This window comes from Cicer arietinum, chromosome 5, assembly GCF_000331145.2.
Source record: "Cicer arietinum cultivar CDC Frontier isolate Library 1 chromosome 5, Cicar.CDCFrontier_v2.0, whole genome shotgun sequence".
Taxonomy (NCBI): domain Eukaryota; kingdom Viridiplantae; phylum Streptophyta; class Magnoliopsida; order Fabales; family Fabaceae; genus Cicer; species Cicer arietinum.
In genome coordinates this window covers 67,893,583-67,914,482 of record NC_021164.2, presented here as the reverse complement: position 1 = coordinate 67,914,482, position 20,900 = coordinate 67,893,583, and the positions used below count along the sequence as shown (strand labels likewise).

The following is a 20,900-nucleotide window of genomic DNA, read 5'->3' as shown; positions in this document are numbered from 1 at the left end:
ATCTTCCCATAGTTGCATATGAATCTCCGATAATACCCATTCAATCCCAAAAAACCCCGCAAAGCTTTGATTGTCTTAGGGATAGGCCAATCTACAACTGCTTCCACCTTTTTGGGATCCATAGACACTCCTTTTTCACAAATGAGGTGCCCCAAGTATCCTACCGTGGTCTGCCCAAATTCACACTTCTTTAAATTGGCATAGAATTGTTGTTGCTGCAGAATGTATAATATGCACTTCAGGTGGCTCAAATGTTCCTTCCAGGACTTACTGTAAATGAGAATGTCGTCAAAGAAAACTAATACAAACTTTCGGAGATATGGCTGGAAAGTATCGTTCATGGCGCATTGAAAGGTGGCTGGGGCGTTGGTTAAACCAAACGGCATCACTAAAAATTCATAGTGACCTTGGTGGGTTCGGAAGGCTGTTTTGTGGACATCTGCATCATGCATCCTTATTTGGTGATATCCCGACCTCAAATCTATTTTTGAAAAATACCTTGCCCCATTCAACTCATCCAACAGCTCTTCGATAACCGGAATGGGAAACTTATCCGGCACAGTAGACTTGTTTAAAGCGCGATAATCTACACAAAATCTCCAACTGCCGTCTTTCTTTTTAACCAAGATAACTGGGATTGAGTAAGGACTGTTACTTGGTCTAATTATTCCCGACTTAAGCATATCACCAACCTGTTTTTCGATCTCGTTCTTCTATAAATGAGGGTACCAGTAAGGCCTAATATTAACTAGATCAACACCCGTTCGGATTGGTATTTTATGATCTGCGTCACAGTTAGGAGGCAGCTCTGTAGGTTCAGCATAGACACCCTGAAACTCATCCAGAATCTGTTGTAATTCCTTCCTCTGTGATTCTGAAAGTTGCACTTTAACCTCCTGACATGTCTCTTTTGTTTCCAAACCCCATAATAATGAAACTGCTTCAATTTCGGTCATTTTCATGAGGGCTTGAGGTGAAACCAGCGCCTTGGATAACGTAGGATCACCCTTAATTTCTACCACAGCTCCTTGTGCCATAAACTTCATAGTGAGGGTTCTCCAATTTACCTTGACCTCCCCCAAGGTTGCCAACCAAGCCACACCCAATATTAAATCCACTCCTCCTAATTCAAACAAAAAGAAGTCTTCACTAGTCGTGTAGCATCCCATCTGAATCTGAATTCCTTTGCAACATCCTTGGGTATCCTTTCCTTGTCCATCCCCCAATCTGACGGTGTATGCGACTGTCGGTTCGACGGACAATCCCAAACCTTTCACCAATTTAGTTGATATGAAGTTATGACTTACCCTGTTGTCTATCAATATCAGCATTGTCGTTCCTTGAACAACCCCTTGCAACTTCATAGTGTGAGGTTGTGTCATACCCCGTGCAGAACATCTAGACATGTCCATAACTTTGCATTCTGGTCCTTCCTTTAATTCCTCCTCTTCTTCAGAGTCCTCCTCCATCTCAACATGGACCAACTCCCCCTCTTCATTGATCTCCTCATTTTCTGTTAGCAGAATTACACGCAAACTACGCTCTGTGCAGCGATGACCAGGCCCAAATGATTGATGCAGTGAAAAAACTTTCGTTCCTCAAGTCTCTTCAAATATTCTGGATAAGGAAGGTGTTTAATGCCTCTATTTCGACTCTGCATGGTACCTCCAACCTGATTTGAGCCACTGCGTGATGCCCCATAACCATTCCTACCAGATTCCGTGGGTGCAACATTTTTTCCAGCCACCGGGTTGGCCCGAACCACACTCGACCTGGTTCCTTGGTAGCGCGACCCAATTTTCTTGCTGCGATTCCCATCGTACTCCATAGGATGCAATTCCCGGTTGGCCCGAACCACACTCGACCTGGTTCCTTGGTAGCGCGACCCAATTTTCTTGTTGCGATTCCCATCGTACTCCATAGGACGCAATTCCCTGTGCGACTCTTCCACGTCTCTTGCCACCTCCATCGCTCGAACTAGAGTTCTTGGGTCATGGGGTCGAACAAGGCCGTGAAGCTCTTTGCGCAACCCATTCATGAAATAACCCAGCAGTTGTTCTTCGGGAACCGATTTCGCATGCACTGTGAGTAACTCGAACTCCCGAATGAATTCATCCACACTTCCACGTTGTTTCAAACCTGCAAGATGTTCGAAGACAGACTTGCGATGCTCCCCTCCAAAACGACGTAAAAGTGCCTCGGAGAATCCTTCCCAAGTCGCGTTCTTGTTTTTGTCTAACCAGAACTGGAACCAATGCAAGGCGTCACCCTCCATGCTAATATGCGCAAGATTTAATCTTTCTTCGGTTTTTATTTTCTGAATCGTAAAGAACTTTCCAGCTCTGTTCAACCAACCAAAGGGATTGATTCCTTCAAAAGTGGGTAATTCCACTTTCTTTAACCACCAACGTGAGGCTGGATTTTCTTCCTCTTTTGATTCTTGCTCGGAATTCTTCACACTCTTCTCCGATTCTGAGCTCTCGGACGATTCTTGGGTGTTTCTTTTTGCTGCTATGATCAATTCTTGCATTGCACTTCTCAATTCTGCCATGCCGTCCTTCAATTGTTCCATATCTGTTCGCATTCCAAGAAAGACTGTTTCATGCTCCCTGGTCCACTTTTCCATTGCTGTCATACGTGATTCCATGGTGCTTCCCATGGTTGTTGATGATCCGGCAGGTCGGACCAATTGTTAGGTTCCTTAATAGAACTCAATAGCGAAAGGGAATTATTCGTCCCTGATTTGTTTTATTGATTGAAAGAAAAAGATACACGAGCGAATACGCTCCTACAATGGTATAAACCACTCAATTGCTAATTTTGTCAAAGATCCTTTCAAATGGGTGGGAGCCTTTATTTATAGGCTGATTATACAAGGGATAGGATCCAACTAACACTAACCACCTAACTATAAAACAGTAACGACTAACAACCTAACCATAAAACAAAAACATCATTATTTTCTATTGTTTTTTCCTGTAATAAACCAATAAAGGTTTATTCCTATTTACATCTTCATTATTCCTATCATTCTCCTTATATATATTTTCCATTTTTTAGCGGATGGAAAGGACTAAAATTGCAAATATTTGAAGCTTAAGCAGTTTGTTTTTTGACATTGATTGTTGAAGGCAGCATGATTTTATTTGCCTATATGTTTATCTGTTTGTAGATGTCACTGATAAAAAACGGTCAACTGTTCTGTTGTCTTTGATAATATCTAAATAAAAATTTAATATTCCATACAGGTCATGGTGGTTCTCGTGCTGCTGAGTATTTGAAGGATCATCTATTTGAGAATCTCATGAAGCATCCAAAGTTTTTGACGGATACCAAATTGGCTATAAGTGTGTTTACATGCTCTCATGCTCCATTTTCACTTGTGATTTCTTGTAATATTGAAGACATGTCACTTTTTACCATTTGTTTATACATTCTTGTCAAATCTAACATCATTGGAACCCTTTGAGAGTGCATTTATTGTGTTGGTTCTATTTCATTCAAGGGGTCTGGGGTTGGTTCCTGCATGGAGTGCTTTTCATTTTCCACTGTCTGTATGTGGGAAGTATAGTAACTTAAATAACCTTACAGGTGAAACATATCAGAAGACCGATGCTGAGTTTCTGGACTCTGAAAAAGATACTTTCCGGGATGACGGATCTACTGCTTCAACCGCTGTTTTGGTTGATAACCATCTTTATGTTGCTAATGTTGGAGATTCCAGAACTGTAATATCAAAAGCTGGAAAGGGTAATATTTAGATTACCTACTACATTTTGATTTCTTCACATTACATTTCTTGTCTAACCAACTTCTAATATTAGCAGTGTTTAAGTTCTCATATCATATTTGGTAACTATAAGCAAAATTACTTTACTTGAAAACAAATTCAAATAGTGATATGATTACAGGAGAAATATGCTAATAGTGTAAAACATAAATATAGATGCCACATGGAAATTAAAGCATTTCTAAAATGACAAAGATTTTCTTGCCTGCTCATGGGTTCTTGTATGCTTAATTTTCTTATATACTTTCATTTAAATGCATTTTGAGAACTATAGTATGTATGGACTTCTTAAACTCGAGATTTCATTTTTTTACAGCAATTGCTCTCTCTGAGGATCATAAACCTAATAGAAGTGACGAGCGGAAGAGAATTGAGAATGCTGGGGGTGTTGTCATGTGGGCAGGTAACTTTTGATTTTGAAGTAGAGAAATTACTACTTTAGATGGTTCTACTATTGATACAATTTAACAGTGAGAGTGGATGTATTGCATATTGACATTTGATTGATGCATGCAACTATGTATCTGTTTTCTCAGCTTATACTAGATTTTGGCATAATTTGGTCCATATCTTTGCCTTAAAATTTTTTGTCCATCTAAGGGATGTAATTTGATTAAGAAATAGAATGAATTGCTCAGGAAAGAGATATTCACTTGTGTTTATCTGCTGGTCAGGTACGTGGAGGGTTGGAGGGGTGCTAGCAATGTCTCGTGCATTTGGCAACCGTATGTTGAAGCCATTTGTTGTAGCGGAACCTGAAATCCAGGTGATCCTTGATTACATTGTGCACCTCAAAGTTATGTAATCTATATTTTATTGGATGATTCGAGCTAGTGATATTTTTTTGGCATGGATGCAAAATCCTAACAGTGAATGTAGATAATGTCTTGGAAATGTCTCTAGCAGAAAATATTATGGCCTGTTTAAACTTTTTTTTTGTGTTTCCTATTCTCAGATTAATAAAACAGTGAAAAGACCAAACTATCATTTTGTTTTTGCACTTTTTTTAAAATGTCATAGAAGAAAACAATGTTTTCACTGTTTACTACGACAATCTTTTAAAAGTAGGAAATGAAGTGAAAACATCGTAGTATTTTTGTAAATAAAAGTAAAAACGGGAAATGAAACAAAAAAGTAATCCTTTTATCGCAATCCTTTTTTTAGCATTATTCTTTTTTGACTAAATTTTGTCCTTGAAATTATCCGGAATGGACTAACAATGTGTCAAAAAAGTTCAATTTCAGGGACCTAATTAACTGATCCCTATCATGTTAGGGACTAAATTGGGGGTGCTATTTTTTATAGTTCCATGTGGATTTTGTTCATATTTTGTGGGAACTATAAAGCATTTTGTAATGCAAGAGTTTCAAATACTTGCGGAAGCCATGTCCCCTAGTATAGCAAGCCAAGTGAGATAATATATTTTATTTCGAGCAACTTCTGTTGTGTTCCCTTCCTGCTGTAGCAAGAAAACAATTAGATTATCTATTTTTCTTTGATGATGCCGGAGGCCTTAACTTATTCTTCAATGTTGTGGATCACCTTACAGGGATATAACCTCTGTTATGAGCAATTGCATGTTGAAGTGAAGGATTATATTGTGTTGACAATCTACTTTATTTCCTCAATTATTTTCAGGACCAGAAAATAGATGCAGAAACTGAGGTGCTTGTTCTTGCGAGTGATGGACTCTGGGATGTAGTACAAAATGAGGTATGCTTGGTCTTCCTTCTTAGCCCTGCACTGCTTGTTGCATTCACATAATGCTTTAGGTTCATCTCTAATCAGGCAGGAGGGGATTGTCATTAGTAACACATTCAATTGGTAAAATAAACAAGAAAAGATAATGAGTATGAAGATGTATTTTCAGCAGGGGGAACGCCATGTGGTGACATTTTATAACCTAATCCTATTATCAAATCCCTCATGATATTCAACAACGATAATTAAGTTCAAGGGAAGTGAAAGGACTGCCTAACCACATTGTTTTATTTAGTATATAAGATGGGAGTGGACAGACAAAAAGGTTATTCTGGGTTTGGGGAATCTGATGAGAAACTTTTTACTCTTTATTTCGGCTACTTCTTTTAACTTATGTGCGGCTGCAATCCCTTGAAAGTAGTAGGAGATAGATTGCTGCCCTTACCTGTTGGTACCTAGTTTATCGAACTTAAGGCCCTATTTACTTTTAAAATACATTTTTCAGTTTTCATTTTCTAGAATTTGGGTCATTTTGTAATTGTTAACAAAGAGCTAAAAGACCCGGGTAGTGGGCAGTTGTGATAGAGAGAAGATGAAAGACATGATAGGAAGAATGAATTTTGCAAAACAATGAAAATAATGTTTTCATATTTTCAATTTTTTTGAAAATGCTAGATCTATTTTCAAAAAAAGAAAATGGTGAGGGAAATATTAGGTCTATATTCTCTTAAGTTTATTAGTTGAAGTGAAAATGAAAACACGGAACATGAAAAGCAAACGGGCCTTTGGATTCCGCCTTGTCATCCTTTAAACTTGTTCATTTTTATTGATATGGGACATGGGATGGAAGTCATGGGATGGAAGTCATCGATACCTTAAATGAAGATAAAGATAAGTACTCAAAACATTACTGAACCAATAACTTCAATTTATTATGTTGGCAAACTGCCATGATTCATATACCAATTTGTTTCTCTGCTACAGTGGGATATTTTTTTTAAATCACTGTTGCGTTTAGTTTTCACTTTGATATTTGGGTACTTATTTAGTTCAATCTGTCTTCTTTTGGTCAGGATGCTGTTTCACTTGCACGCACAGAAGAGGCAGCCGAGGCAGCCGCTCGCAAGTTAACAGAGGCCGCCTTCAACCGCGGTAGTGCAGATAACATTACTTGCATTGTGGTAAGATTCCATCATGAAAAAGCACACCCAGCTAATCCTGATAAAGCTGGTCCAGCTAGCAGTCAGCATGAGTAGACAATGAAAAGCACACCAACATGGGGGTTTGATTTATTGAGGGAAATTCTGCACATGCATGATGGCTGACTTGTGCATGTCAAACAACTGATGATTTGTTTATTCATCCGTTTTGTAATGTTAGTTACTCCTGTATCGTGTGATCGTTGATGGATTCATGCGCTTTCTAAAACTGTTTCCGGTGTTTGCCATAAATAAGTTTACGGCTTGTAGAGGCTTCAGTTTGGTATTTTTTGTTTTTGTCTAATAAATGCAACGTGCATCTTTTTGCGTTATGAGTTCCAAACTGATAGGTTCACAATCATCTTTTCTTCTCATTTAAGCAATTGAATTCAATTCAGCAATACTCAATAACATAACGAATTGTACATGTACGGGAAAAGAATGAAAAGCAGAAAATACGAAAGAACAAGTGAAAGAAATAAAAAAAAAGTAAAAGTATTTATAATTTGATCATTCGTATAAAAGTTAGGAATTCATTTTTCTCTAGTACTAGTATTAAGAAAGCATTCTCTATCCCTAGTTAGAAATCGTGTTACAAGGTTTTTGTGCACAAATCGGTTTCAGCTTAGCATATTTTGGACTAAATCTTTTCCATTTAAAGAATGTAAATGTATAAATGAATTGCGTATTATAGATTTACTTCTTTTTTAAAATGAATAATTTATTTTAGTGGAAAAAGTCATCATTTATTAATTATTTGAGGTTCGAAATCATGTGTCTCAGACCTCCCATCTCCACCGCCTCATATGTACAACCCGATACCATCTCTATTTAATAGAAACTTTTATTTAGAGAGGTATATACACATGAAAATAAAATAATATAGTTTTTTTTATAAATAATATTTTATTTCATATAAACATCTTTCATTAAATTGAGTGGATCTTTATTCCCTTGTAGCCTTCTCCACCTTGTAGATTTCAATCATTGCAATATCATAACACATACACCGAAATCATTGCAATACTTTTACTACGACTACAAATTGTCCTAAAATCAGCTCAGGCACTAGTTAAAGATGACACAAGCAAACTCTTTCGAGTTTAATATTAAGCAAGTCAAAATAATACTTATGATCAAATTTATTCACACATTGAGAGATCTCAATTGCAATGCATGTAGAAATAAAAATTGATCTATAAAGCTTGAATGATAAAAGGTGTGTCAACTTAATTTCTTTTACATTCACATCTAATCACATTTCACCATATTTATGGAGATGATTAAACATACATAGAAAAATTTCATCATAATATTATTTGATCGGATACATATGAAAAAAAAATTAAATCATCAATAACACAAATTACTCTTATAAAACGTGAGTTTAAAAGTTTGAGATTATAATAAAATTCATTTGAGAAATTAAAATTTTTAGATCCATATCAATAATTTTTTTTTTATATTATATTAGTAATGTTATGTTAAAAAAATATGTTATAGATTATTATTGTAGTATACATTTGATTATTTGAACAAATCTAAAATATTTGAAAAATATTTTTAATTAAATTTCTTAATTTGAAAAAATGATAACCCTTTATAAAAATATAATAATAATCCGACTAAATCAAGTTATACTTACTTATTTTTTACTATTTTATTTAAGTTCGAACCTTCTAAAAAGATACAATTAAAATCATCAAACCGAGTCGTTACACTTCTAACACGGACGACTCAATCTAAGATTTAAAGATCATGGTTAAAATTTAACCCTAGTTAAGTTCACTGGGTCCCAGTTCATTATAAAAAGGTTTGTTTGGATTAAGAGAAAAAAAAAATAGGGAAGAAAAAAAAAAACCATTAACCAGCAGAGCAAGAGGTAGTAGTAAATTGGGGCAAAATAGTTTTAAAGGGCTTTGACAGATGGGTCACTGTGCATGGTGACGGACGGTAATCTCAGATTCAAATTCTTCAACTTCTTTTCTCCAATCATGTAATTCGGTTTCCACTGCACGCAAATATCTCTTATGTCATTTCTTTGCTGTGTTAAACTTTTTGTTTGATTCGAAACGCGCGCAGGTTCTAGGGTTTCGATTTTCGAGATTTAGGAGCTGAATTGCACTGAATTTTTGAATTTCAACTGTTTTCGGATTGCTCAGCTTCTGTAGATCCGTGGCGGGATTTTGCTCACTTCGAAATTCTGCGACTCAAAAAAATAAAATTGAGAGGATCCATTTCCAAACTTTGAGGTTGATTTCCCAACATTTTGCACTCTGTTAACTTTTCTTTATGTTTTTTATCCCTTTTCTCGCAGTAAGTTGCAAGAGTTTCGAATTTTTTTAGTTGCGTGAACTTCACATATCATCCATTGGATTGTTTGGGGATTTTGGGTTTGTTTAGTCATTTCAATTATTTGTTTATTTGCTGTTGTTGTTATTAATTCTGATGTTTCAAATTTGGTGCTTTAGATTTGTGATGAGTTCATGCGAGCTACTGTGATAATGGAATATGTTCTTTTTTACTGTACTGTATAAGTGTATATTATATTGGGTGGAATTTGCAAATGAATAGTTGATCACTAAATGATATTTGTTTACCCTATTATAGTTGCATCTTGCTCGGGTAAACATCTTATAACTACATGATTTGCAGCTGTTTGCAGTTCATTTTTATGTCGACCTGTCCTCCATTTCCACTTTGTTAATGAAAAAAATATAATGCGGATGGGTTCTGTTAATTCTGTATGAGTAGGATATTCCTGTGTATGTAGATTGTCTTATTGCTATAGCTTAAGACAATTAAATATTGTGGAGACCTACGTGCTACTCTGAAGGGGAGCTTATGCAAGAACAACATATCACGAACAGTAACTCATGTTTACCTTTTCCTGCTCTTGTAAAAGCATACCTGATTATTTGATCGGGCTTTGTGACTATTTAAGTCAGTGCTACCTCAGTTCTATTCATGCATTGATAGGCTGGTTTAATTGCAAAGTCTCGCTCTGCATTAGTTCCACCTGAACTAACCAAGGATTCAGGATTTCCTGTTAGGAAACAAGTGCTGACATCTGCATATGTTGTTTCCATGAAATCACATTGTAATCTGGCCTGGCTAGAGATCATGTCCATATCTGTAAACAGTAGGATTTAAGGCTACATGTAAAGAACACTGTCTTGTCATTTCTCCTCAGTTTTTTTCATTTGCATTTAAGATGGCTTTCTATGATCTTGTAATTTGATGACAATGACACCCATAAGTCGTAATTAAGTTGTTTCATACAGGTGACCATAGAGATTTTCTATGACACTCGATGCAAGAGATCCCAAGTTTAATGTTTGAGAACTGAATACTCTTAGGAGTTGCTCACATAATTTAAGAAATCATAGTCTTTTGCTGTAATATAATAGCTTTGAATATTGATATGCGATGCATACTTTGAAAAAGCTTGTTTGCTTATAATTGTTGCTCAACACATTTAAATCTCAAGAATTTTAGTGGTACATCTCAGCTTGTTCTTCGTTGGTTCAGGTACAAGGGGTTTCCTGAAGCAAAGGTGGCTTGCTACAGAATCTAGTCATTGTGGTTAAATCGTTTGTCTTTTAGCTAAGTGTGGAGGCAAACTTATCAAGAGTTGGAAATGATGGAGTGCAACAAAGATGAGGCAGTTAGGGCCAAAGAAATAGCAGAGAGGAAATTTTCTGAAAGAGAATATATTGGTGCAAAGAAATTTGCTCTCAAGGCTCAAAATTTGTATCCTGATTTGGAGGATATTTCCCAGTTTTTGACTACTATTGATATTTATATCTCTGCTGAGAACAAAGTAAGTGGAGAAATGGATTGGTATGGTATACTTGGAGTGAGCCCCTTTGCTGACGAAGAGATTGTTAGAAGGCAGTACAGGAAGCTAGCTCTCACCCTTCACCCTGACAAAAACAAGGCTTTAGGTGCAGAGGGTGCATTTAAGCTGGTTTCAGAGGCATGGAGTTTGTTATCAGATAAGACCAAGAGACTAGAATATAACCAGAAGAGGAGTGTGAAAGGCTTCCAACATAATACTCCCAACCGTGCTGGGCCTCCATCCGGTGCACCAAGTTCAAATGGTTATTATCATTATAAAAAGAATGCAACTTCAAATGCAAGGACTGGAAATAATAATGCTCGGGCACCTGCAACTTCGGTCCCTCCACAGAAAAAGGCTGAAACCTTTTGGACTATCTGTAATCGGTGCAGAACACATTATGAATATCTCAGGGTTTATTTGAATCACACCCTTCTATGTCCAAACTGTAATGAAGCTTTTGTGGCTGTAGAGAGGGGTCCTCCTCCCAATGTTTTCAAGCCATCAAGTTTGTCCTCCCATCAACAGCATCAGAGTTCTCGACGTCAAGCTGGAAGTAATAATACAAACCTTCAGTGGGGTTCTCACTCCAGAATGGCTGGTTTTGGTAGCACTGATGGATCGTCATCTGTTGCTGCTCAAGCTGCGAGTGTTGTGCAGAAGGCAAGTGAGAAAGTGAAGAGAGAGGGAGCACCATCAATTGCTGAATGGGAGAGGATTCAAATGTCTAAGAGGGCTGATGGCTCTTTTCATAAAGTTGAAAAACCTATGAAGAAAATGAAGACAGATGATATTCGCATTAATGGTTATGCAGGATATATGGCAAGTCATATGGCTACGGGACATGGAGCAGCAGGTTTGGGCAGTTCCTCTGAATCAGGAAAGGCCAACATCGAAACAGAAAGGATTTATGGGTTTTCAGGTCTTGCTGGAAAGCATTACAGCACGAGAGAGTTGCCATTGTTTGACTTACGAAACATGTTGATCAATAAGGCACAAAATGAAATTCGTAAGAAACTTGAAGAATGGAGGTTAACGGCTGAAGCTAAAGTTATCAACAAGGACAAAGAGAATAAGAGGCACAAAAATACATTGAATGACAAAACAACTGTTTCAGAGAAGTATCAACAGTCCAATGTTAATGGTAATAAGCATTTTGATATTGATTCTTTACCTGTCACGTCTGATGATACAGTTAAGAAGAGCCAAGCCTATGTTACAATCAATGTTCCAGATCCTGATTTTCACAATTTTGACTTGGATAGAGCTGAAAGTTCCTTTGCAGAGGACCAGGTATGGGCTGCTTATGATGATGATGATGGAATGCCTAGATATTATGCTAGAATTCACAAAGTGATCTCAATAGAGCCGTTTAGAATGCGGATCAGTTGGCTTAACTCTCGAAACAACAGTGAATTGGGCCCTATAGATTGGGTAGGTTCTGGTTTTTATAAAACTTGTGGGGATTTCAGGACCGGCAAGCATGAAGTAACTGAATCATTAAATTCATTTTCGCACAAGGTTAGGTGGACTAAAGGCACTAGAGGAGTTGTCCGCATCTTTCCGGGAAAGGGGGAGGTCTGGGCTCTTTATAGAAACTGGTCTCCTGATTGGAATGAACATACTCCAGATGAAGTGATACACAAGTATGACATGGTGGAGGTGCTTGATGATTTCAGTGAAGAGCAAGGTATATCAGTTACTCCCCTTGTTAAGGTTTCTGGCTTTAGGACAGTATTTCAAAGGCATAAGGACCAGAATGAGGTTAAGAGGATTCCTAAAGAGGAGATGTTTCGATTCTCTCACCAGGTTCCTAATCACTTGCTCACCGGCAAAGAAGCTCAGAATGCTCCAATGGGTTGTCGAGAGTTGGATCCAGCAGCTACTCCTTTAGACCTCCTTCAGACAGAAACAGAAGCTAATGAGTCAACAGGTAATAATGTTTAGAAAGCCTGAGGAAGACACATAACCCATTGTTCAGTTCACCTGAAGAACATGCATTTGGAATTAGAGAGAGAACGCGTCAAAACCTTGTAGAGCAGAAATGTTCAAACGAGGATTGTAAACATAAATGGAATGGTAGATGACAATGCACAACATGGTGTAACTGTTGAATCAACAGGCTTGGGAAATTGAAATGCAAAATCGATGAAAATACACCCTCTTACTGGACTCGCTTGATTTTGTAAGCCTGGCCCAGATAGTTAATCAAAGTGATCCACAGCTTTTCGGTTTTTATTGTATAATTTTTCATACATATTATTCCTTGACTTTATATGGATGTCCATACTCATGGTGAACCCAGTTAACATTCATCAATCTGCAAGCAAGATGGTTAGACTGTTCTGGGATTTCACGCTTTCTGTGTCTGGGGACAGGCCTATTCTATTTATGAGTTTTTCTTACATATGATTCATTTTCTAATTGCAGTTTTATACGTGATGCTGATGCAAATTAGTATGCAATAATGCCATTACTTGTTTAAAGCTGCACTTAGTTTTTTGTTACGAATTTCCGTTTACAAACGCACATGTTCCTTGTGATCCATGGGGAGTTGTGTTTTGTGGATATTTTTTTCTTTTGAATTTATGTACAGGTTTGTTTGAAGATCGAAACAATATCGAATTTTTTTAAAGTAGTATTCGAAATTGATTTTGTGATGAGGCCTTTGCTTTAACATCAAAGGGTTCGGATGACAAAGCAGGAGGGAGCTGTCGAGGAAGGGGGACAAAGAAGATAAGGTACAGGAATTATCCAATGAGGGAAAGTACATCTACTTCCATGAGAATTTAACAAATCTAGTAGTTTTTTGAGATTGTCCTCCATCTCTAATGATAGAAGGTAGTTGCGGAAGCAGCCTAAAAAACACGGGGAATTACTGGAAAAGTGGTGCCGGTAGTGAAAAATGCACTCTAAATGTTATGTCTGGTAGTCTGTTTTTCATATTGTGAAAATGAGCGATCACCAATGATTAGACTTTTTTTCCACTTATCCTCCACTTAAATTTGTCACACCCCAATTCATATGAAAATAAATTTTGCTCTTTTAATCATCTATAAAAATCTCAATTTTTTTGATCTCATGTTTTCACTCTCTCTTCTAAACATTTAGAGAAATCCTTCAAACTTTAAAAAAATTTCAAAACGTAAGTAATACTCGAATATTTCAAACTTTCGAAACATAAAATTTTTAGAATTTTGGAACAGGATCTTCCTCTACTAATTCTTCAAAAACCTGGGATGTATGTAATGGTGGTAACGTCTTGTGTTGCAAGGTGGACGGAAATGAGAAGTTTGCTTTATTTGGAGGGAAAGGTGTTGAAGTCAATATTTGGGATCTTGCTAATGAGACTAAGATCTGGAATGCCAAATCTCCTCCTAAAAACAGCCTTGGTATATTTACACCTACCTGGTTCACATCTGTTTCATTTCTCAGTAAAGATGACCATCGAAAATTTGTTGCTGGAACCAATAACCATCAGGTTCGTCTTTATGACATATCTGCTCAGAGGAGGCCTGTTCTCTCTATTGACTTTCGTGAGACACCAATTAAAGCACTGGCAGAGGATATAGATGGCAATACAATCTACTAGGGAATGGATCTGGTGACATGGCTTCTGTTGATATACGCACAGGAAAAATGCTAGGATGTTTTACTGGAAAATGCTCTGGAAGCATCAGGTCCATTGTCAGGCATCCTGAGCTACCTGTGGTAGCTTCATGTGGACTGGATGGCTATTTACGACTTTGGGATACCAAGACAAGACAACTTCTTTCTTCTGTTTTCCTTAAGCAGCATGTTCTTTTTTACTCCAATTTCGTTGTTGAAGATACGCCCAAAGGAGCGGATTCGCTACCATATAAGAAACACAACAATTCACATATTTTACATTCTTCAAACTTTTAAAAAATTTCAAAAAAGTAAGGGATACTCAAATATTTCAAACTTTTGAAACATAGATTTTTGGAACATAAAATTTTTAGAATTTCGAACAACTCGAAACTTTTTAGAAATTCAAAAATTTCGAACAATTTGAAATGAAAAATTTTCAGAAAATTTCGAAATGGAAAATTTCTAGAATTTTTGAAATGGAAAATTTTCAGAATTTGTAGGGACAATAGAGCTGATAGAGTACTATCGCCAAAGGCGTTGGGGGCGATAGAGGTTGTAGGGGCAATAGAGCCGATAGAGTTCCACCTACAACATCATATAGAGGAATTGATATGGATTTGAGTGCTTCCACGATATTGAAGATCTAACCGAGTGATTTGTTGAGATAAAGTGGTAAAATGAAAAGAAGAAAAAAACAAACAAATATGAGTTAGATTGAGAAGATGAAGAAGGTGTCACAATCAAGGATGATTGATAAGTCAACGTGGAACCGCCACAATGGTAAAGAAATCCAATGATAAGATTCAAACAAGTTCTAATCCAAGAACTCAAAGAGGAGACACATCTTACTAATTCTAATTCATTTCAAAGTTATGCAAAATGAGATACTCTTACAAGGTATTTAAAAAATGATTTATCTTATTCTCAAAAATGAGCCAAAAGTCAATTCTCAAAAATGAACCACTTAACTAAAGTTATTATAGTTCAAATAAAACTAAAAACTATTATAAAGTATTGACTTAAAATATTCTTTGTTTTTCCTCCTAATTAGCTCATTTTAGGTCCTCATCATTCACTCATTCTTAAAAGAAATTTGACATCGAATTTAACCCAATCATAACCTACAAGAAGAAAAACACAAGTAAAAGACATGGAGAACAATGTTAACGCTACCACTAGGATTAAATGGAAATTGTGAAAAATCTCTAAATGTGTCAAGTAGGTGAAACACAATTCCACTTTTTGCATTCAACAATCCAACATATTCATTTCCATTATAAGGAGTTTTCAAGATAGAGATAAAATAATACCTTTTGAAATTGACATTAAGTACCAATGTTACCTTCCTTGGATTGGAATAGGAGACGAACAAGAAGTTACTTTGTATTTTCAAAGGCTTCAACGCAAGTTGAGCTTCATGGACATTCCATTTATCATAAACAAATGAATGTTCTTTTAAAAACAAACAAAAATCTCTCAAACAAATTAGGAGTACCATATGAAAGTTTAAAAGATTTGTCAATATTCTAACCAAGTGATTTTTTGAGATAAAGGGGTAAAATAAAAGGGAAAATAAACAAACAAATATGAGTTAAATGGAGAAGATGAAGAAGGTACCACAATCAAGGATGATTGATAAACCAATGTGGAATCGCTACAATAGTAAAAAAAATCATTGGTAAGATTCAAGCAAGTTCTAATCCAAGAACTCAAAGAGGAGACACATCTCACTAATTCTAATTCATTTCAAATTTATGCAAAATGAGACTATTACAAGGTATTTAAAGAAAGATTTATCTTATTCCTAAAATGGGCTAAAAGCCAATTCTCTATACCCATATTGGGCTTACACCACTTAACTAAAATTATTATAATTCAAATTAAACACAAATACAACTAAAAACTATTATAAAGTCTTGACTTGAAATATTCTTTGTTTTCCTCATAATTAGCTCATTTTAGGTCCTCGTCACAAATGAATGAAGCAAATCATCCACCTCGTCAACATCGTTGTATATGTGGTTCTAGGTCTCATGACCTTAGCGAGGATGATCATGAGTATGAACAGATGGATTACGAGGAATTTGAGGAGCAGTATGTTCAGGAGGATGTTCATGAGCCTGAACAGAATGTTTAGAACAAGAGTATGTTCAAGAGGATGTTTAGCAGCCTGAATTCTCCGGAGGACCATTGGTGACATTTGTGTTGACACGATATTAACACCATGTAGCTCGTATGATATCGGAATGAGAAGTATATTTTAATTAATTAATTTTTTATTTAAAAATAACTATATATTATATTTAGTATATTTTTCAATGAAATTTAATAAATGATTTTATTGTTATGTTTTTTAATTACTTGTAGGATTGTGGTTCGTTGAAGTTCAAGGTGATCACACATAGATTGAAGCTGAAAAAGTTTGTTGAAGTACATGTATCAGATGTTGTACAACGTTTGATTGAAGAGTTTGGGCTGATACATTTGTCTTCAACTTATTTGACGATGAATGATGTTGGTCTGATATCTACATTTGTAGAAATGTGACATAGATAGACCAACTCGTTTCATATGCTATTTGGAGAGATGATGATCACTAGACGACGTCATGACTCTTCTTCACATTCCACGTCGTGGTAGTTTTTTAGTTGGCAGCACTATTTTTGCCGATAAGACACACATTCATGTGGAGGCGAAATACATTAGTTTGTTCACTGATTTAGATCGTTGTCGGGATTATGCATGGGGTATTGCTGCATTGGTTGTGCTATATGGCAACATGAGAGATTGAGTTGTTCATGACACTAGACAGTTGAGAGGTTACATGAACATGATTTATATTAAGTCGTATTTTTAATTTACTAAATTGTCTTTTATTTTTGGTGCAGTATTGGACTTATGAGCACTTTCCTAACATCTGTAAGCGTGATGATAGTGGAACGATTCTGGCGCATATTCCAAGATCCCATAAGGGGACTGCAAAACACATTGAAGATGAACTGACAACATATCGGCAGAGATTGGATGCTATGTTGTTTGATGATGTACTGTTTACACCATACGATGATGATCGAGCTAATCATCATTTTGAAGCAACTTTGATGTTCTTCTGCTACCTTCGTTGGGGTGGAGTTTTAGTCTCATATCTACCAGAGCGGTATCTTTGACAATTTGGTCGTATTTAGTGCATTCCGCGGGACGTTCCTCGGGTGCCGGATAGTATAGATTGAGAGTGGCAGAATGCTATGAGTGCATGTATAACGACCTTTCGAAGACTATATCCTCTGCCAGAATATTATGCATGGTACGTAAATGTTTCACATCATCTGATCCTCCCTAATGCTCCATTTGTTAGTCCAGCTACTGCTGCACATGTTGATTCACATGTTCCATCATCTTATGCACAAGCTGGTCCATCTTCGGCACGAGACTGTAAAGCATCTGAGCTTTTACATAGGGCCATACGTATGGTAAATCTATATGGTGATGTTCATAAAATATTAAGTGAGTTACTCCACATGTTTCCGAGAGATGATTAGTAGATTATGTTATTTAAGCTTTTGTAATATGAATATTTTGTATAATGAATGTTTATTCTAATATCAATACTTTGTGTTATTTATGCTATAAGTAAATAATTAAAAGTTCAACTTTAACTCGATACCAAAAAAGAAATACAATTGTTTGAAAACTTCACACATATATATTAATCTTCATTTAATGAAGTACAAGATGATTTGATAAATGATGGATTTATGTGTTCCCAATGCTTAAGATGTCATGCATAAGCTATTTGTCATGTCTTCGCACAATCACTACCAAAGTCTCTCCATTTATGTGAGGTAGGTGGCAAATGACAATCAGACTTCAATTTTATATGAACAAGAAAATATTAAACATTAATTTTTTTGAACAACATAATATTAAATTCATTTAATATTAAATAGTACAACCATATATAAATTTTATCTATACCCAATGACTTTCATTGACAAATTCAATTGCTATTAAAGAATTAAAAGAAGAATCCTTTGATGATGATTTATTAAGTGGAAATAATTTCATATTTAAATTACGAGACAATGACACCAATACGATATTATATCTTGTGGCTATCACGTAACCCAACTCTGGTATAGTCATCCACTTATTATTATTATTATTATTATTATTATTATTATTATTATTATTATTTAGCACTCAAACTAGAAATCTTCAATGAGATGATTGCCATGCAGAACATTGTGATGATTGATTTGCAGAACGCTGATATGGTTGCTTTGCAAAATTTTGAGATAGTTTCTTTGGAGATCCATGAGAGACATCAACATCTCCTAATATGAAGGACACGAGGAGCATCAACTTTTTTTCTCTTTTTAGTAGCTCCCTTATTTTTACTTTATCAGGTGGTGAACGCATTGTTTTTTGTATGTGGAAATACAAGTTCACTCAATTTTGCCTTGAATATCTTTTGACCCACAATATCTTGGGTCTTCATGTATGCTTTCATTGCCTCTCACTCTTCTAAAAAATCATATTCTAATAAAGATTTCATTATTCTCCAATACATGCTTCATACTTAATTTTCTCCAAAAAACATGAATGTTATCTAAAGGGATAAAATTACCAGATATCTGTAAATTTGTCAACTCACAAGCACATGGTAATCCATGACTTTTTATGATTGAGCAACCACATTTTATTTTATTAGTACCTACAATCTTTACCCTCTTTAATTGTTTATCAATTTTTTTAAAACATTTTTTTGATACACAATGATGTAATCATTGATAAAATTGTGAATCACATTTTCTGAAAAGATGATTTGATGTTAGACACTTGGTTCTTCAACATCATATTCACAACATCCCAACTTTTACACAAGTCTCAATTACTAGTTTGCATCATAGTTTTCAATCTCCAATGAGCAGACTCGACTCTACAAATAATTAAATAACACAATAGCATCATAGCATTTTGGCCTAATATTTTTTTCAATTTGAAAATGACATAGCAAATTAAAATTAATTGAAGTACAACACCAATAGCATTCATCATGGTAAGATCTTTATCGGTCACAATAACTTTAGAAATTAAATTCTCATATTCGAACAACTTTCTTACCTTTTCAAATGCTCAAATGAAGTTTTTTTGTCGCTCTTGTTCCGAGTAAACAAATGCAACAGAAAATGTCAAATCAATAGATGTTACACTGATAATTTCAAGCAATGGTAGCCGATATCTATTTGTTTTGTATGTGTTATCACATATCAAAATAAAATGAAACATGTTCAACAACTTTATACAATCACGATGCGTACAAAACATGTCTATCAGAACATCTAAATTATCTCGTTTTCTTGTCCAATGGACATAATTTTCATTTTGTATTTATTTCAAGAGATGTTGCTCTTATGTGTACAAACTTCTCAAATATGACTGATAAATACTTTTTGCTTTATATATTTGAGTGAAAATTGTGAGATTGCCTTTATTTCTCTTTTTCAAATCATTCAAAATGAATCTTTGTGCAAACTTATACTCTTTCATGTCATTAACAAACTTTCTTTCATCTTCATTTAAACGCGTCAGATATGAATGACTGTCTAAAGTATCCGCTAAATCGTGATTGTGTGTTCCACAATACACACTAATTTTTCATCCTTCACTTATACTCAGCGGTATACATCAGAGTTTGAATATACAATTTTCCTTGTGAGAACAAATTAGTGTTGATTTATATCTTCCACCTCTTTCGCATCTCAAAATTAATTTGCCTTTTCTACCTATTTTTCCGGTAGCTATATGAGGTCCAACGGTGATAATTATTATTCAATTTGGCCTTCTAATAGTTTTTGTCCATTTGAATATAACTTCTCGAGACGAAAATATCTACAAAATATATTTCAAATAAACCATCATACATGATTTCAAAACTCATAAAATCAGGAATTTCACCCTCGACTCTACTCATACATGATTTAAAAAAATATACTAAATTTAATTAATACTTATATTATAAATACATTATTTAAAATAAAAAATTTAACTATTTTTAATAAATTATATTAAATTTCAAAACTTTCAATAAAACTGAAAGTTTCGAAAATTCTAAAAAATAATTATTTCGAAATTCTATAATTTTTTTATTAAGAAAGTTTTGAAATTTTGGAATTTTTCTATTTCGAATTGTTCGAAATTCTATGATTTTCCTATTTTGAAAGTTTGAAATATTCGAGTATCACTTACTTTTTTGTTTCAAAGATTTGGAAAGATTCAAAAGTTAAGGTGATTTTTCTAAATGTTCGAAAGAGGGGGTGGAAAAATGAAAGGTAAATTGTTGAGGTTTTTATACATGGTTAAAAAGGTAAAATTATATTTTCATATGGGTTAGGGGTGACAAATTTAGGTGGGGTGCGTGGTCGAAAACCCATGATTAAATAGTTAGTGGGCTTTAGTGTTTATTTGTACCCAACTTTTTTCAACCATAATGTAATTAGTTGCAACCTATGTTAAGCAAGTGGTCCATATTGCATTATAATTTTTGGTGGTTTCTTCCTCAACTTTTCAATATTTTCAAAAGCTTCTAAAAATATGTTTAGATTGGCTAATTCATATGTGTATTTTACACATATGAACACAATTTATAGGGGTGTTGAGAACATTAGAAGTGAACAAAACCACCTATTTGTTATTTGGTCTGTTTATGTTGGTTATGGTATATATTATTAGTCTCAATCCCACATACAAAGAGATG

General features: G+C 35.1%; 3 protein-coding genes across 7 annotated transcripts in view; all 3 read left to right on the top strand.

Moving 5' to 3' along the window:
• Positions 1-7,022, top strand: part of LOC101502365 (probable protein phosphatase 2C member 13, mitochondrial) — a 12,293-nt gene extending 5,271 nt beyond the window's left edge. For all 3 annotated transcript variants that reach the window (XM_004502567.4, XM_004502569.4, XM_004502568.4), the window contains exons 4-9: positions 3,249-3,347; positions 3,592-3,750; positions 4,107-4,193; positions 4,465-4,556; positions 5,429-5,503; positions 6,565-7,022. In XM_004502567.4, the coding sequence (XP_004502624.1) occupies positions 3,249-3,347; positions 3,592-3,750; positions 4,107-4,193; positions 4,465-4,556; positions 5,429-5,503; positions 6,565-6,747 (695 nt within the window). In that variant the 3' untranslated portion in view covers positions 6,748-7,022. The remainder of the gene's footprint in view (positions 1-3,248; positions 3,348-3,591; positions 3,751-4,106; positions 4,194-4,464; positions 4,557-5,428; positions 5,504-6,564) is intronic.
• A 1,502-nt stretch (positions 7,023-8,524) lies between these two features.
• On the top strand, positions 8,525-12,938 carry LOC101501612 (uncharacterized). Of its 3 annotated transcripts, none has more exons than XM_004502566.4 (3): positions 8,525-8,643; positions 8,773-8,942; positions 10,222-12,938. In XM_004502566.4, exon 3 carries the CDS (start codon positions 10,331-10,333, stop codon positions 12,476-12,478), a length of 2,148 nt encoding a protein of 715 aa, XP_004502623.1. In that variant the 5' UTR covers positions 8,525-8,643; positions 8,773-8,942; positions 10,222-10,330; the 3' UTR covers positions 12,479-12,938. The 3 variants fall into 3 exon arrangements, with proteins under 3 accessions (XP_004502623.1, XP_004502622.1, XP_012571966.1); XM_004502565.4 differs by having other exon boundaries at positions 8,539-8,686; XM_012716512.3 differs by having other exon boundaries at positions 8,539-8,942.
• Positions 12,824-14,452, top strand: LOC101495468 (uncharacterized). Its single transcript, XM_027334749.2, is given in 3 exon segments — positions 12,824-12,865; positions 13,725-14,118; positions 14,121-14,452. Coding segments are annotated over 3 exon segments (753 nt in total). The 3' UTR covers positions 14,438-14,452.
• Positions 14,453-20,900: the final 6,448 nt, after the last annotated feature.

Excerpts from the sequence above, each read along its gene's own strand:
- LOC101501612 (XM_004502566.4), top strand. The coding sequence starts at position 10,331 with ATGATGGAGTGCAACAAAGATGAGGCAGTTAGGGCCAAAGAAATAGCA.